This window comes from Thrips palmi, unplaced genomic scaffold, assembly GCF_012932325.1.
Source record: "Thrips palmi isolate BJ-2018 unplaced genomic scaffold, TpBJ-2018v1 HiC_scaffold_19, whole genome shotgun sequence".
Taxonomy (NCBI): domain Eukaryota; kingdom Metazoa; phylum Arthropoda; class Insecta; order Thysanoptera; family Thripidae; genus Thrips; species Thrips palmi.
The window spans coordinates 3,101,581-3,118,555 of record NW_023144628.1 but is presented as its reverse complement, the minus strand read 5'-3'; the positions used below and the strand labels follow the sequence as shown (position 1 = coordinate 3,118,555).

Genomic DNA, 16,975 nt, shown 5'->3' with positions numbered 1-16,975 from the left:
CTCGGCTCCGGCTCGGTTCCAGTGCGGCCGGAGCGCGCGAAAGGCGCTTTAGAATGTCGCCACTCGTAAATCCGCGTGAAAATGTCAGCCCGGTCGGGAAGGAGAGGGAAGGGGAGGGCGAGGGAGGGAGAGGGTGGAGGACATAAACAGGAGGACGGCATCCGTGACGGACAAAGGAGCCATTCGTCAATCCCCCGGGCAATCAATAACGGCGCGCTCAAATATTTATTAAAATGTCAGGCCAAGCCAAAGCACGGCCAAGCACGGGCAAAAGCTCGGCAAAAGCTCGGCAAAAGCACGGGTCGCTTAGCGCACCGTGCCGTCGATTCTCGTGATGGTGGTTGATATGGCTCTCAGCGCAACGCCGCTCTCACTCTCTCTGCGCGCGTGTGTGTGTGTGTGTGTGTGTGTGTGTGTGTGTGTGTGTGTGTGTCGTGGGGCTGCGAGCCTCAGAGGGTTGGAAGGGGCTGGTTCACCGTGTTGTGAAGCGACTCGTGCATGAAGTGTTGCGTCTCTTGTTGCTCGCGCTCTCGCTTCCGTCTCGATGCCCCGCTCCCCCACCCCCTCCCCCACCCCCTCCCCCACCCCCTCCCCCAACAGCAGCTCGCATCGAAAGTGTAGTGCACAGTGGTTGCGTCTTGGTGTGGATCCGCGTGTCGACGTGACGCGAATGGGCCCAGGTGCCGAGTGGGATGGGATTTGGATGTCGGGGCGGGGCCGGGCGGGGCGCGCACAGGGCCTCGTTCATGATTTGCGGCCCCATCCTGTATCTTTCCAGGCGACTGACTCCGCGCGGCTGATACGCCCGCGTTGTGCTTGCCTTGCCCGAGCGGCTGTTGTCGTCAAAGCAAACTACTACATGTACTTCTACACAGTAAAAGAAAACGAAAATAGCATTTATCTATACATTATAAACACAACCGTCTATTTATTTTTCAAATTCTTTCTTTTCTTACAAGAAAAACTAATTGCATTTCACTTTTGACCACACCTTGGCTGTCAGATTCTGAGTAACGACAAACTCAAACATGCCAACCGAAAAGAGAGATGCCAGTTTCCACAGATTGGCAACACCGCATACGCGCACACTCGCACACCGCCACGCGGGATTCTTTCAAACAGCCCTTTCATCTTTATGACTCGGGCCGCGTGGACTTCCCTGCTCCGTTTTAAAATCTCTGCCGCATCTGGCGCCCCGTGCCGCCCCGTGACTGGCCGACGTCCCGCCGCGCGCCCCTTTCTCCGCGTGTGTGTGAGGGAGGGGGGGGGCTTGCAAGGAAGGACACCACCAGCCGTGGGCGGCATCCCCTTCGGTAAAGCAAGATGGCATACCGTCACGTCAACCTGCATAATGAATTACCTAATTACTTTCCTTCCTTCCGCAGCCCGACGACGGAATGAAAAACTTGTCGTCACCGCCGTTTTGTCACTCCAGTTGCCTCGTGAGCCACTAACGCGCCAGTGGCGGCTGGTGGTCTGGTTCCAGTCGAATCACTCACGCTGGTCAACTATCAAAATCACGAGAAAAAAAATTCCAAACGAATGTCCTCAAAGATTTCGAGTTAATACCGCCTCGAAACCAGAAAAAACAAACTTGTTGAGAAATGAAATTCTAAAAATGTTTAAAATACGAGAAAAATAATGAGTTCCTCGGCATGGTCCCGCACGCCGTGATCACGCCGTCGGTGTCCCTGTCGCTGTCCCTTCGGAGGCACCGAATTAATGCCCCAAGTACAAAAGGCGCCCTCATTACAGCGGCGGGGCGGGGCGGGGCGGGGCGAGGCGGGGCGAGGCGCCGCCTGGAAGTATAATCCCCTTATTCACATCCATCCGAACCGCGCGTCGAATCTGCGCCTCTCTGTCAGCTCTCCTCCCCCTCTCCTCCCCCGCCCCGTCAACACCCCTCACTTCCTTTCCAACGCCCATTCGCACCTAGCCGCATTTGAGTCCCCCAGCCCCGCCGCCACCGCCTCCTATTGTGCGTGCATTGCAAAAGCCCGCCTGACTCTGTATGTGTGTGTGTGTATGTTTGTGTGTGAGTCGCGGTGTGTCTGTGTGCGCACACGAGTGCACATTTCACATTCAAACGCTCCCTCCCCACCCCCTCCCCTTTTCATGCCCCGTGCATCTCTTGACGACTCTTTCCTTCCCGCACTCCCCGCCACAGAATGTAGTGTAGTACAAAGCCATCCCGCGGTGTCGCGCCGTGTCGTCGCGCCGTGTCGTGTCCCGTCGTGTCTGCGGCGCCGTCTTGACGAAAATGATGCGCCGCGCTGCTGCGCCCCGATGCAGCGAATGCAGCGGATGCAGCGAATGCAGCGGATGCAGCGAATGCAGCGGATGCAGCGGATGCAGCGGATGCAGCCCCACTGACGCGGCCCCCTCTTCTGCCCCCAGGTGCAGCCATGGCGTCCGTCGGCGACGTGCAGGACAAGCCCGTCAACACGCTGCGGCCGACGCGAGCAGGTACGTCATCCTTGGTCTCCACGTTTTGGCGTGCTGGAGTCTAGCGGTGGAGGGGAGGGACTGCAGCCCAGGCCTTGGTGTTGCAGAGTCCGACATGGACCTGCGGCCGTGCGACCTGGTGTCGCGGCTGCTGGCCGCCACGCCGCCCTACCTGTACGCGCCGCTGCTGCACCCCACCTCCTTCTTCTTCAGCGAGATGCTGCGCGGCCTGGTGGCGGCCAAGGCGGGGCAGGGCGGCCACGACGGCCCGCCGCACCACGCGCCGCCCACGCGCCGACCCCGCAAGCGCACGTGGCGCGACGCCGCCAAGCACCAGCAGGGACTGGCGCAGGGCCTGGCCCAGGGCCTGGCCATGGCGGACAAGCCCCTGGAGCTGACCACGCCGCGCGCGCCGCCCCTGGGCGACGACAAGCTACCGCTGCCGCCGCCGGGGTCGCCGAAGCCCCCGATGCACCCGCCGCTGGGCATGCTGCCTCCGCTGGGGTCGCCGCCCCACCCCGGCGACATGCTGCAGCCGCCTCTGCAGCCACCGCTGTGGTACCCGCCGCCCGCGCTGTACCCGCTGCCGCACCAGCCGCCCCTGCAGCCGCTGCAGCCCCTGCAGCCGCCGTACCCCATAGACCCGCTGCACTTCTTCATCGACCTGCGCGTCTCGGGGCACATCAAGGCCAAGGAGGGCGAGCAGAAGCACTGCTCGGCCTTCAGCGTGCCCCTGCCGCGCGGCAAGCAGCACCCCGCGCCGCCGTCCCCCGGCCCCGGCGAGGCGCCCCTCAGCCCAGGGCCCGGAGCGCCCGGAGCGCCCGTGGGGCTCGGCGGACACCCCCCCGTCACCGGCAGCCCCGGGCCCGGCCCCAACTACGTGCTGCAGAACCTGTCTCGGATCTACGATGACGTGCGGCCCGGCCAGCGACAGCTCATGGACGCCGACATCAAGCCCAACAACAACAACAACAACAATAGCAACAACAATAACAATCATAACAACAATGAGGACGAGGAGGACACCAAGGCCGAGGGCGAGACGAGCGACGAGGAGACGAAGAAGAAGAAGAAGGACATCCGCGCGCTGCTGGGGCTGGAGCTGGTCGTGGACTACGTCAAGCACCGCAAGACCAACAAGGAGGCCGTGTCGTCGGACGACGACGACTCCCCGCAGTCGTCGCCGCGCCGGTCACCGCACCCTTCGCCAACGAGGTCGCCTCGGACGTCGCCGGCAAGGTCACCGCCGCCGTCGAGGTCACCGCCACCGCGATCGCCGCCGCCGAGGTCTCCGCCGATGTCCAGGCGGTGCTCGCCGCCCAGGAGGTGCTCGCCGCCGCGTTCGCCAGCCCTACGGATGTCGCCGCCGTCGCGGTCGCCCGGTCGGCCGGGCTCGCCGCCGATGTTCCTGCACCAGCACCCGCTGAGCGGCGCGCTGGGCCACCTCGGCCAGCTGGGCCAGCTCGGGCAGCTCGGGCAGCTGCAGCCACCCTTCCAGGGGCAGGCGCACCTGCACCACCACTTCATGCGCGAGGCCGCCGCCAACGCCGCCAACGCCGCCAACGCCCTCAACCTGCACGTGCCGCACCACTAGGCAGGCCAGCCAGCCTCGGCCCTAGGATAAATAATCCAACTTTCTCAATAACCTTCTAGTCAAACTGTCGATAGTCTCTGATGGCGGAGCGCGTTCCTCGACTCCTGGAGGCGAGGGTGCCGTCGGTGATAGTGGATCCAGGTGAAATGGGAGTCCCTTAGAAGCGCCCGCTCTGGCGGGGCGCCAATATTAATCGTTTTCGTTCATAGTCGCTGTGATGTAATCCGAAAAACGCAGTTTCGTGTCTAACCATTACCCTCTAAGTTTAAGTAAAGAGTCGTTAGGAAATTGTTTGAAATATGTGTACATATATACTTAAAGTACATTTACTGGAGGGGTTACCACTGCACCTGCAAGTAAACCTCGTTACCGCTGTTTGCCCACGCGGCCCGTTCGCTTCTGAATGTGATGTCGTAGTATTATGTTATAACGATTAGAAAGAAAAGAAATAAAATCGTTCGTGCGTATCAAAACTAGAATGTACTTTTTTCGGCGAGGGCGTGTGACAACCTCCCCTCGAATCAACAACAACACACTGTCAAACTGCCGCTGCGTTGCCGATACGGTCCTCGAGTCAAGCAGCAATCGCACTGAGTTACGCCTCGCAAACAGACCGAAAGGGGGGGGGGGAGTCTCGTGCTGCCGCCGCCGCCACCGCAGCATTATCGTGTTGTTTCAGGCGGGCTATTGCGGCCGACAGCCGTTTTAATCCTATTCAAAAACAACAGCCTCTTCATTACGGGCGGATCGGCCGGGCAGCAGCCAGTGAGACTCATAGAGAAAAGGGGGGGGGGGAGGGGGAGCCTCTCACACTCGGATACGGCACGGCGGCGGGGCGAGCCCAGCCACCATTTGATTCAATTTTTGGTTTGGAGCCGTCCTGGTGCTGCTGTGGTCCGGGACGGCGGGGGGACCACCCTCTCTGTTGGTCCGTCCTGCGACGGCCATGCTTTATCTATTTGCATAATAAGTCGCGCAATCCGGGGCCGCCGTCGCCGCGTCGCCGTCGCGGCGCTTCGAGTGACAATTTTGACAGGCGGCGCCGTTAAACTTTATACGACCCGCCGCGCTGCGCTCGCCGCCCACACCGTGATGGAATCGAGCTGTCCCTCTCGCACTCGTGGAGCACACCGTCAGGGTGCGAGAGAGACAGAATGGCGACAGAAGGCGCCCAGTAGCTCAACCTTAAGGACGAGCCGCGAATTTGGAGTGGATGCACGATGTCGAGTTTTAAATCTGTATCTGTTGAGACGGTCACCATTGACAGCACTTGAGTGAAGCTGCAAAACACAACTCTCTATGCAGTGACGGAAACCTATGCAAAGATAAGGCTGCCATCTTTCTCGATTTAGCATCACTGTCGTGACATTTCAAAATTTACGTCGATGCAAAGCGCAAGTAGGCGCGTGCGGTTAGCGACACCGTGACTCGCAACCCCCACACTGTGCGGAGGGCCAAGAGCACCTGCCGCGCTGACCAGCACACTGGGTTAGTGCAGTGTCCCCGAGCTCCATCCCACCGTCCGGACACCAGCCAACGGCCGCCGCCACACTGTGGACGAAGACACGAGGGGGTGGGAAAGAAAAAGAGGAGGGAAGATTACAGCGTCAAAGTAAAATAGCCGTGCGGGTAATAGGTGGAGGGACAGAGACAGTGAGGACGCGAGGCGCAGTCTAATGAAGAGTAATGAACGGGGAAGGGCGTGAACGAGGGGAGCGTGAGACTGAAAAGGATGTGTGCGATGTGTGTGTGCGTGTGTGTGTGTGTGCGTGTGTGCGCTGCGATGAGTGCTTTCAGAATTAAAAGTGAGGTCCGACCAGCGTGCTCTTGCTTCGCCTCGTTGCGCTGGCCCTGTCTGCCCGCCTAGCCGCCTGCCTGCCTGCCTGCCTGCCTGCCTGCCTGCCTGCCTGCCTGCCTGCCCGTCTGCCTGCCTGCCTGCCTGCCTGCCCGTCTGCCTGCCTGCCTGCCTGCCTGCCTGCCCGTCTGCCTGCCTGCCTGCCTGCCTGCCTGCCTGCCTGCCTGCCTGCCTGCCTGCCCGTCTGCCTGCCTGCCTGCCTGCCTGCCCGTCTGCCTGCCTGCCTGCCTGCCTGCCTGGCCGCGAGCGCCGGCGAGGTAGGCAACAGCGCGCACGCCCGCTGGCCGGGTTGCCTATGCCGTGGACAGCAGGCGGCGTTCTCCGCGAGTTGGCTAGTTTGTCGAGCGTCTCGTTCCCGGTGCTCGCGGCCGCAGATTCGACTGACCGTGGAGCGGGGGCGGTGCGGGGGCGGTGCGGGGGCGGTGCGGGGGCGGTGCGGGGGTGGTGCGGGGGCGGTGCGGGGGCGGTGCGGGGGCGGTGCGGGGGCGGCTCCAGCCCCAACCCTGCCCCCCGCGGCCCCCGGTGGGGCGTGGCCGAGGACGAGGAAGGGGCCGCTCGCCGGCCAATGAGAGACTGAGCGTGGAGGGGCGCCGCGGCCCGGAGGAGCAGGGGGCGCGGCGGGGGCGGGGGTGGGGGTGGGGGTGGGGGCGCGAGGAGAGGGTGCTGAAGAATGTCTCTTTTTCGCGACGGGTAATTCCACACCGGGCCGCTGCCATCAGCAGGGAAATTTCGATTTGTGGTGTTTGCGGCTTGCCGCCCTCCCCTTCCCGCCCCGCCACTCGGCGAAGTTGGCGCCGCCCGCCTGAAATACGAAGCGACGGCCGGCTAATTTTTCTCGCTGGCCGCGTCGCCGCGTCGCCGCGTCTCAAGCTTGCAGGTTTCATAATGGATAATCCGGCCAGGCCGACGAGCAGCCAGAGCATCGTGTCTCCTCCCCTCCCACAGCGATGAGACGCTGATCGTGTCAGAAACTTTTTGCTGTTGGCGATCATGAGCGATTCTCCGCGCAATCCGCTTAGAGGAGGACTTTTAAAAGTGGCCGGATGCCGAAGTAGAGGCGTCACTTATACAGACTGTTGCTACTGGGAACAAGGTGCAGCGGGAAGAAGACAGCGTGGCGGCAGTTCACATGTTTTTTATTTTGGTACAGGCATACAACATACAACACAGTGAAAAAAAATACATTTTGATACAATCAATAAATACACTTTTCTTCAAAAGAAGACATCATTTTGAACACAAGGCGCGTGTTGACAAGAGAACATGGCCGTACACCCAGAAAACGCTTTTCATTGAATTGATGAAAAAGTATCGATTTCACCAAACGGCTTAGAATCAATGTGATTTTTCGACACTGATTCGAAAGAGTTTCCAAAACGCGACAATTTCTCTTTCGATGAAACATTTTTCTGCGTGCAGTATTTGGTGACTTACGTGGTCGAGTTCGCTCGACCCAACGTACGGCCAATCTCGCCGTCATGATTCGATGGAGGGTGACTTAGGTCTAAATTCGAAAACGAAACAACAAAAGTTTGAGCAAGAGCGTAGACAGGAGGACATTCATCGTTGACTACATTAACAACGTTTTAGCAGTGAGCTGCACTGTACTATAGACTCGTACACATACCACCTCCGCAAAATAAAGGTACACAAATGCTTAGCCCGAATGACTAAAATCAGTCTCCTCGTTTGAGATTACACTTCTAGATGACGATCAAATGAGCAATATACATGAATGTGATGGGCCCTTATTTGTTAGAACGCACTCGCCTTAGTGCGGAATGGAAACCAGCCCAGGAATGCAGCTTACACCACTACGATTAAAACGATGAAACAAGGCAAAAAGAAAGTTTCAGGCGCTGCACTTAAGTCAGAACCCATGGCAGAGGTGAAGGCGCCAGTAAAAAACTGTTACAAATCTGGGAAACGAATCCCGACCCAAACACGGGGCCATTGCAACGAGACCGCGTCCCAAAGCTTTAACAGTGTCCCGGGGCGCGCGACAAGAAGCGTGCTGAGGTGAAGCGAAGTACGTAAATGGCAAAAGGGGGAAGGTGTTGGGGGCGAACGCTGTTCGCTGAGCGGCACTGCGGCACTGCGGGCGCCTAGAGGGACAGGCGGTCGTCCACGGACTCGGCCATGAGGCCCTTGACGGAGTCGCCGGCCAGCCAGCTCAGCACGCGCACCGCGATGTAGACGCACCACATGTAGAACAGCGCCACGCACGCGCGGTGCACCACGTATTGCCTGCAACAGCAACACCAAGGCCGTCAAGGCCGTCAGGGCCGTGAGCGCGTCCCCCACATTCATATTCATATCCGCGGCCGCCATCGTGCAGGCCCGAGATGACCCTGGCGGTACTCACACTTTGATCCGGCGGCGGCAAGCCTTCAGGGACGACACGGGCTCCTTCATGCAGTACGTGCGCGCGCCGAACACGCAGCTGTCCAGGTAGGCGTCCTTGTCCACGGGCAGGACGTTGTTAATGAAGAAGGTCTCCTGGTCACGCGGGTTCAGGCCCTTCCACAGCGACCAGCCGTTGTCGTTGGGGAACTTCCACTCGCGCATCGTGAAGAAGGCCAGCAGCTCGTTGCCCGAGTTGATCTTGCTCTGCACGCGCACCATGCTGCAAGCATGCAAGTGGTGGGGGTCAGTGGCGGCTGGGTTGCCTGCCGCGCGGGCGGCGAGCTCTTACGCCGTCGGATGGGTCGTCTACCTGCCGGGCGCAGGGAGAACCGCACTGCAGTACTCACAATCTCTCCATGAAGAGGCAGAGGAAGATGAAGTCGATGAAGTACGCGGGGAGGGTCTGGAAGAAGAAGACGATGAGCGTGTGCGTGTACCAGTTGGTGCGGATGTTGCCGTCCGGGTACCAGATGGCCCACTCGAACGGGTACTTGATGAGCTTCTTGTGGCCGAGCTGCAGCACCTCCCGCCACGTGGTGCGGTCCTGGGTGCCGGTGCACGCGTTGTACACCGGCATGTCGGACATGATCTTCGGCCTGAGGGAGGACAGAGAGGCGTTGTTAGGTATGGCAGATTTTTTGCAGAAAGTTTGCTGTTGGCGGAGCATGGTGTGGGCGAGCCAGGGCAAGCTGTCTGATCGGGAGGTGGACGGCTGCCCGGCGCTCCGCGGCGGGTCGCGGCCCGAACCCGGCCCACTGCAGACCGCGGCAACTGCAGCGCGGTGCAGCGCCAGTTACCGGCTTAGGGGCCTTCGGGACGTCGGGTCGGCCTGCAGAATGCTCAGAATGCGGGACAGCGCCGCGGAGGCAGCGAACACACACACACACACACACACACACACACACACACACACACACACACACACACAGCCACACTGCAGCGCCGCGCCACGCCGCTGCCCTCACATTGCGTAACCATTCCTCTCCCCGTTGGATATCGTGTGTGCACTTTATTTTACGGGTCTGCTCGTTCGGCCGTGATGCAATAATAGGGGCTTAACAATCGAAGGCTCGATCGTCTCATTGGAACTGGGCGGCCGAAGTTGGCCGGAGGCTGGACGAGAGGTGCACTCACTGCTGGAAGCGCTTGTGCACCGCGGCGATGATGAGGTTGATGCAGATGTCGACGGGGATGACTTCGGCGGCGTACTTCTCGTTGCACATCATGGAGCGCAGCACGCCCTTGCCCGAGGCCACAAGCACCCCCATCGGCCCGTTCAGGCTGTCCACCCACCCGGGGAAGGGGTCCTTGAGCGCCGGCACCACTGCAAACGACATCTTATTCAATACTGTTATATAAAAAGTATTTTGAATCGAGTGGTGGACCAACGTACCAATGCCCGGCCTGATGATGCAGATGGGCATTTTACTGCCGTAGTCGGCCACGATCGCCTCCGACAGGGCCTTCGTGAAGGTGTAGCAGTTGGGGTGGCGGCCAAGCAGACTGCAGGGAAAACCCAGGCCGAGGTTCAAGTGCCAGTCTTGGCTTTCTTTAAAACGCAGTTGATGCCCTCTCTGGCAGTAGTATAGGACCCCCAACCTACTCCGCGCCACTCACCCAGGGGTCATGGCCTGCAGGGCCTCCTCGTCCAGCTTCTCGCACAGCTCCAGCACTATCTCGGGGTCCACCCTGGGCTTGTAGGTGCGCTCCTCCAGCACGTCCTCCTCGCACTGGCAGAAGGCGGTGGACGTGTAGGCCAGCGCCTGCAACACCAACGACATCAGCTACCATTTTGACTTGAAAGTTGGGCAGTGGAGGGCGAGAGCTACCAAAGACGAGCAAATCGGCCAGCTCTTGACCTGCCGTCTTGCGGTGTCCATTTCTCGTAAACAGTGAGATTTACAGGTGTTCAGCGCAAGGTGACTTCTTTTGAAAATTTCGTTTCCATTTAAAGTCACTCTTTAGTTAAGGACTGTACCGGTCACCGTTTACGAGATACCGCGGGTCACGACGGTTCGGGTGCCACTCTCATCTCTTGCCAGCCTGACCCTGGCGGCCTTACCGTGAGGTTCCGGATCCTGGAGCAGAAGTCCATGACGTTCCTCGTGCCCACGGTGTTGTCGGTGACGGCGCGCTTCAGGGAGCTGCGCCAGTCCAGCGACGCGGCCAGGTGGAAGACGACGGACACCGTGTCCACGATGAGCTGCTGGTCCTTCTCGCTCAGGCCCATGTTGACGGCGTTCACCTGCCCCTCCAGGGGCACCACCTTCTGCAGAGCCTTCGGGTTCTGCTTGAGGAGCGGCTCGAACAGCTGCAGCCAATTAGATTGTTGTTCATCTCATTTGGCTGTTGTGTGAATTGGTGAATTGAAAACAGTCAGGTTGTGTGTGACACGGTCATTAACGACGGAGTTTGAGCCGTGTTACCGAGAGGTTGCCGCTCTGGGAACCTTGCGCGCACAATTGACGGGAATAGCGCTCGACTCTCTGGGGAATCATGTACGTGAGTGTGGCTGATTTATTTTCTTCTCAGGAGATAGGGTAGGGTAAACAAAGCATGCAGTTGTTGCACTCGCTTACCGCGATCTTGGAGAAGGCTTCCAGCCGCGCGTTGGGGGCGACGCCGCGCTTGGCGCGCACCAGGATGTAGATGGTGCGCACGCCCGGGCAGCAGCGAAGCAGCTTCTCCACCAGCACCTTGCCCATGAAGCCCGTCGCGCCCGTCACCAGCACGTCGCGGCCCTCGAAGAACTCGGGGATGCCGGGGTCCGCCATCGTGGATCTGCAACAACAACAACAGTCAGGCGCGGGTCCAGGGGCGGTGGGGGCAGTGCCTAAAAGGTATGCAAAAACTCGCACTTTGCTCCTGGAATTAGACAGCTAACCCGTCTCTGCATCACCCTTGACACAATACGAGCACGCCGTCGTCAGCAACTAGAAACAACCGCCGGGGAGTCAACCATCGAAGCCCATCCCGACAAGAAACCAGATCCTGATTTAGACGCGGTCGACTGCCCCTCTTCGGGGCACGTAGAGCGAAATCGGAGCAAGTGAGAAATGATGGGAAGCGGAAGTGAAGAGCAGAAAAAGATAGCAAGCGGTGCGTTGCGACCCAAGGGATGTGAGTTCATATTGCGTAAAACACAACACACGCACTTACACACACGCTGGCAGTGGAAAGCACACCACGGTCATGGTGCCCGTTAAATAGGCACCGGCCAGGATTGTAATAAAAGGCAGTTGACTCCTGGCGTCATTTAACGACGACTCAGGAACCATAAAGCAGCCGACAACTGTTGGCGGCGTGAAGTGTTTGAACTGTGAACCTCGGGCCTCACCACGCGCGGCGCGGAGATTCATAGATTCATCCAGATGCGCCGATTACGGGAGGCGGGTCGAGTCTAGTCGGGGCGAGTCAAGCAGGTTACCACGCGGCGCGTTGCAACGCGGCTCGTGGAAACAACGCGGCACTGCGAGGCACTGCAAGCAAGCACGCCTCTCCAGTGTCGCGTTCCACGTTCGTTTGCAGTGGAGATACAATCCACGGCTTGCAGCAACGCCAGGGCCTTGTCGGGCTTGGCTGGAGCCGAGGCTGGAGCCGTGGCTAGAGCGGCCTCGCCGCGAGTGTGTCGCCTGGGCAGGGGGCAATGGAAAAGTACTGGAAAAGCACTGGCCTGAAACTAGGCGGGCAGAATTCGGCCTCTGGAAGGCTCGAGAGCCGCTGCAGGAGCCTCCAGAGAGGCTAACGGTGACACGGGGCTACGTGAGACAGACAGAGAGAGCAGCCAGCTGCCGAGGCCGAGGACACTACGCCGTGCTCTCTTTGCGCTTCCCGGGGACCTTTCCCACGCCGCTCAAAAAATAAAGATAAAGGACACTGCGGCGCCATTGAGTCTGGCGGAGCACTCCAGCCTGGAAGCTTGGCACCTTGGAATCCGCGAAGGCCTGGACGACAAACTCATCCCGAACGCTGAAATTGCATCAAACGGTTGAGAAACTGAGTGTATTAGCGACCGGTCGGCTTCCATCTAGCAGCGTTGCCACTTATGCTTTCGCAGAGGGAGAGAGAGCGCGCCGTTGGCACTCCGAACCGTTTGTTACGTGAGGACAGGATTTACGATTAAAGCATTCCCTTGCGCTGCCTTGCAGCACGCCTCGGCGGTACTAGAGACCTAGAGTCTCTAGGTCTCTAGGCGGTACGAGGCGACGCAAGGCGAAGCAAGGCGAGGCAAGGCGACGTGGGACGCGGAACGTGCGGTACGCTACGCGCCACTACTCGCCGCGCACATCTCATTCGCGTGGTGGAGCGGTGCCAAGCCGCGCCGAGACGCTCCGGCAGGACATCGGACTCACTACTACAGTCACGGATGCAGTCCCGCCAACAACGAGGTGCGCGGCACAAGGTGGCACTTACAGTATAACGCGTCATCTCATTCCTCAATTAGATTTCAGGTTTTTAACTGTCCTTTTTTAAAACTGGTATTTTTCACCGAAAAAAAAAAATTATTCACAAACCCATTTATTCACAGTCCTATTCATTCATTAGTTCATTTGTGCATGCATTAAAGCGGTCACTTAGTCTTCCTTTCATTCGGCCACTTAGTCTCTCTTTTTCTCCATTCGGCCATTCATTCAACCCGTCCATCCACGCACTCACTTAGTCGGTGTGCGAACTGCCTGACATTGTCCGTGTGTGCGTGCCGGACTGCCGGACTGTGGCGACTGGCCGGCTGGCGGAGTGGCGGCTGCCTGGACGAGAGTCTAATTCCCAGCATTAGTGGGGCCGCGCCTACACCAGCCTACACCCGCAGCCACCCGGAGCCACGCTTGGCCGCTCGTCCGTTTTGCCGCGCTGCTAACAAAATGAAAGAGTAAAGTGCGACGCCCCGACCGCAAAATGGCCAAATGGGATTGGATGCGCACTAAGTGTTTTTGCGCCGCTGGCCTTGCACGCGATTCACTCACGTGCCGAACAGCGGCGGTACTATCGAAACCACGGTGTCAGTAGTACGGATGCCCCGTTGTCACTGGCCGCCAGTGTCAGTAGTATGGAAGCCCCTTGTCACTGGCCGCTAGTGTCAGAAGTATGGAAGCCCCCTTGTCACTGGCCGCCAGTGTCAGTTGTAAGGATGCCCCCGTGTCACTGACCGCCAGTGCCAGTAGTAAGGATGCCCCCGTGTCACTGGCCGCCAGTGTCAGTAGTAAAGATACCCCCGTGTCACTGGCCGCCAGTGTCAGTAGTAAAGATACCCCCGTGTCACTGGCCGCCAGTGTCAGTAGTAAAGATACCCCCGTGTCACTGGCCGCCAGTGTCAGTAGTAAAGACGCCCCCTTGTCACTGGCCGCCAGTGTCACCTCTGCCCCGTTACTCACACGCGCGCGCAAATTAATATTCCTAACTTTTTGGCGGCAGTTGGTTCCGTCTTTTACGAGAGGTTTCTACGGGCACGGCGAGTGCCGCGAGTGCGTTCGCCTCAAAACAAAGGGAATTAGGGGCCATAACGCCGCGAATCGCATAGCGGGTGCCACGGTACGCCGGCCACGGTTGTACGCTGGCCACGGGGAGGGGCCGAGTACGGAGGAGGAGGGGGGCTGTGTTATTCACCGTGCACCGCAGGGCACCGTAGGGTTCACGTGTTGTACGGTTCAGTCGTCCGGGCGGTGGCGACTGGAAGGCAAGGCCCTTCCGCACGCATGCCGGGCACCGCGCGGCACAATGGCGCTGCAAAAAGCAATCCTATCACGCTGTTTCGTTCAGCCCCACGTGAGAAGAAGGCTACAAAAGCGGTTACGTATTAGATTCGCCTTATTTGCGAAAGCATTTTCCTGTTATTCTTTGCAGCCAACGCATTTACCGGCGCGCTCCAAAATTGGCGCCCGAGTGTGATTTCCCTGCAGAGTGGCTCCTGCGGCATGGCGAGGCCCCGCACCGGTCGGACAGGCGAGGGGCGGGGCGCGGGGCCCGGGTCGAGGTCGAAGCGGGGGCCACGGCGGCGCGTTGCCCAGACGTTGCCCAGACAGCCAAGAAGCGGGGAGCGGGGTGCGGCCGGCCTGGCCCAGCCTGGTCCGGTGGAGCGGAGGGCGCTGCTGCACGGTTCCGCGGAGCGTTCCGTCGCCCTTTCTCTCTCGCACCCTTTCGGGACCGCCCTTGAAGTGAGAGAGTCAGAGTACAGTGTTGCTGGAGTCGCTACGCGGCGCTACGTGGGCCGCTAATCGTTTTACGGGTGGTACTTGACGGACAGCGAACAGTCGGGGAACATGAGGCGGAAATTAAAGAGTGTTTGATGGCGGCGCCACAGGAAAGGGTCGCATCCTCGCGGGAGTGCCACGCCCGCTCGCCGCCTTGAGCCAAACACACGATTCTGAAAGCGGTCCAACCGACTGCCTCGCCCTGCCCCGCCCCGCGGCCGTGACGCAACGAGGACGTCGTCTGCACCGCCCCGCTCGCCCCGCCCCGCCTGCAGCCAGGGCCCGGTGGGCTGACCGGTGGTCTGGTCGGCTGGAATTGCGGCGGCGCGCGGAAACAGCGTCGCGTTCCTCGTTCCTTGGTCCGATCACAGAAAGAGTATCAATGTCAGCCGGGTTGGGTCTGGCCCGGCTTCTCGCCCGGCTTCCCGGCCTTGTCCAGGCCCAGCCGACTAGCGAGACCTTTATTTTGGCGTTCCGATACTGCCAACTTCTTAATGCTACACCTTTTTATGGAGAGATGGCAACTGAAAAAATATTGAATTTAGATATTAATTTCTCTTTTGAAGGCGTTGAACCTTCATCCTCGCGGTAAGAAAGCAACCACATACTGAGTCGGGGCTCATTCTTGATCCAGTCTACTCCATAAATAAAATAAAAAATAGATTGGCAGCATTGCAGGAATTTAAGTTGGCAAGATACCAGAACCGTTCAGAAAGAAACCGGAAATGGCTACGCCAGTCGCCTGCTCTGACGGTGACGGTCACGCTGAAGAAGCCAGCCCGGCTTTTCTTCTGTCGCTTCTGTCGCTGAATGGCTCATTCTCCTTTCTCACCCGTCGCGCGCCCAATCAAACCCGGCTCCGGATTTTTGCCTTGCGCCTTGCTTTGTGATTGATTCCCACACAGACGTAAGGCGACCGATGCGGTAATCAGCATTCCATCCATGCATCCGGCCAGCAGAGCGTGGCTCCACGACATTGTCGAAAAAAGAAACTATAAAAAATTGATACGGCAATAAAAAAGAAAAGTACTGCGATAATTTTTGAATTGTTAAGTTGGCACAACCCGTAGGCTCCGGCTGCCTATCAGTGTTTTGTTTACCTCTGCTTACCTCCAAGATAATCGCATTCCCGCAAGACTAACAACACCTTAAAGTTTTTGTATCCAAATTAAGATTGCAAATCTGTAAGCAGGCTTACAAACAGTAAAGAATTTTAGTCTTCAAAAATTGAAGAGTGCCGGGTAGCCTGGAGAGTTGGTCCCGCCCCCGCAGACCGTCGGCCCGTGCCATGCTTGCTTACCGGTGCACTGCTGTAAGGGCTGGAAGGCGGCGAGGATGGTAATCCCTATCACGACCGGACACTCCCTGGTGCGCTGGCTGCTGTTCGATGCACTCACTGGGCGCGTGCTCTCACGCCCATGCGCACGCGCGCTCTGGAACGCACTCACGAAACACTCGCGCACGGGTGCGCACGGGGCGGCGATCGAGGCGGCGTGCTGCTTGGGCGGGAGGAGAGTGTGGACTGGGGGCCGCGGTGCCTCTCTGGCGCGGCCGGGCCTCGGTCCGAGGCGGGGACACCTGCAGGCAGAGGCGGGCAGAGCCGGGCAGAGGCAGGCCGGCCGCAAGCCGGGCGGGGGAGCGGAGCGCGGAGCGGCGGCGGCATCGGGCGGGGTTGCCGGGATCCAGAGGAGCGCCTCTCGGCTTGCCGTTGCTCGGCCGTCCCGCAGGCCGCCGCAGAGCCGTAGACCTTCAAAGGGAAGGACTGCGAATAACGCAATGACATAATGCAGTCGGAGATTACTGGCAGCAATTTTCGTCTGGAGGTGGCGGAGGCGGTGGGAAGTGGCAAGGCGCGCACGGTGACTGAGGCTCGTGTCGCCCTGCCGGACATCCAGGGCTGCCTCGCGTTCAAGTTTCCGGCAGCTAACGGTCCGTAACGGTCGCTGCGGGTCAGGGGTAACGCACGAGTCAGTGGATCGTGCCCTCTGCGGTTCGAATCCCGCCAAGGCAGCGCCAGCTTCTTTTCGGCAGGTGCTCGGGATGGGAGGATGCATGCATATGCATCACGCCGAATCGACGGCGGGCGCTGTTGTTATTGTTTTGAATTCACCTTTTAGACTTTTTTTTCTGGTTCCTTTGTGAGCATTAGCCTTGTTTTGCGCGGTCCGTCGGTCCGTGCGCGACCTCTCGTGGCGTTAATAGAATCGCACCTCCAAGGTGCTCCGGCCGGACGGCGGGCCGGACTGCAGTGATTCCCATTCCTGGCGATCCGGTCCGCCCGGTCCGCCCAGTAGCGTGCCCAGATGACCCAGTACCCAGTCTTTGTTGCTTCTAACCTCGTCTGGGGCGTCGCGTCTGGCTGGCAGGTGGCAGGCCTGGCCGAGGGCCCGGCCGGCCGGACAAGCAACGTGCAGATGCACCGAGATGCACCGCATTCACACTCGGCTGAGTGAGATGCACCGCACGATAGTCTTAATGAACTGAATC

The 16,975-nt window shown here is 59.4% G+C and overlaps 1 protein-coding gene across 2 annotated transcripts; it reads right to left on the bottom strand.

Annotated features, from left to right (window-relative positions):
- Window positions 1–7,013: 7,013 nt before the first annotated feature.
- On the bottom strand, window positions 7,014–16,017 carry LOC117646278 (putative fatty acyl-CoA reductase CG5065). 2 transcript variants are annotated; one of them, XM_034387119.1, is made up of 9 exons: window positions 15,789–16,017; window positions 10,880–11,081; window positions 10,363–10,611; window positions 9,918–10,063; window positions 9,694–9,803; window positions 9,435–9,624; window positions 8,648–8,896; window positions 8,260–8,520; window positions 7,014–8,141 (listed from the first exon to the last, which is right to left on the bottom strand). In XM_034387119.1, the coding sequence occupies exons 2-9, from the start codon at window positions 11,072–11,074 to the stop codon at window positions 8,000–8,002; spliced, it is 1,542 nt and encodes a 513-aa protein (XP_034243010.1). In that variant the 5' UTR covers window positions 11,075–11,081; window positions 15,789–16,017; the 3' UTR covers window positions 7,014–7,999. The 2 variants fall into 2 exon arrangements, with proteins under 2 accessions (XP_034243010.1, XP_034243011.1); XM_034387120.1 differs by lacking the exon at window positions 15,789–16,017 and adding an exon at window positions 12,957–12,978.
- Window positions 16,018–16,975: the final 958 nt, after the last annotated feature.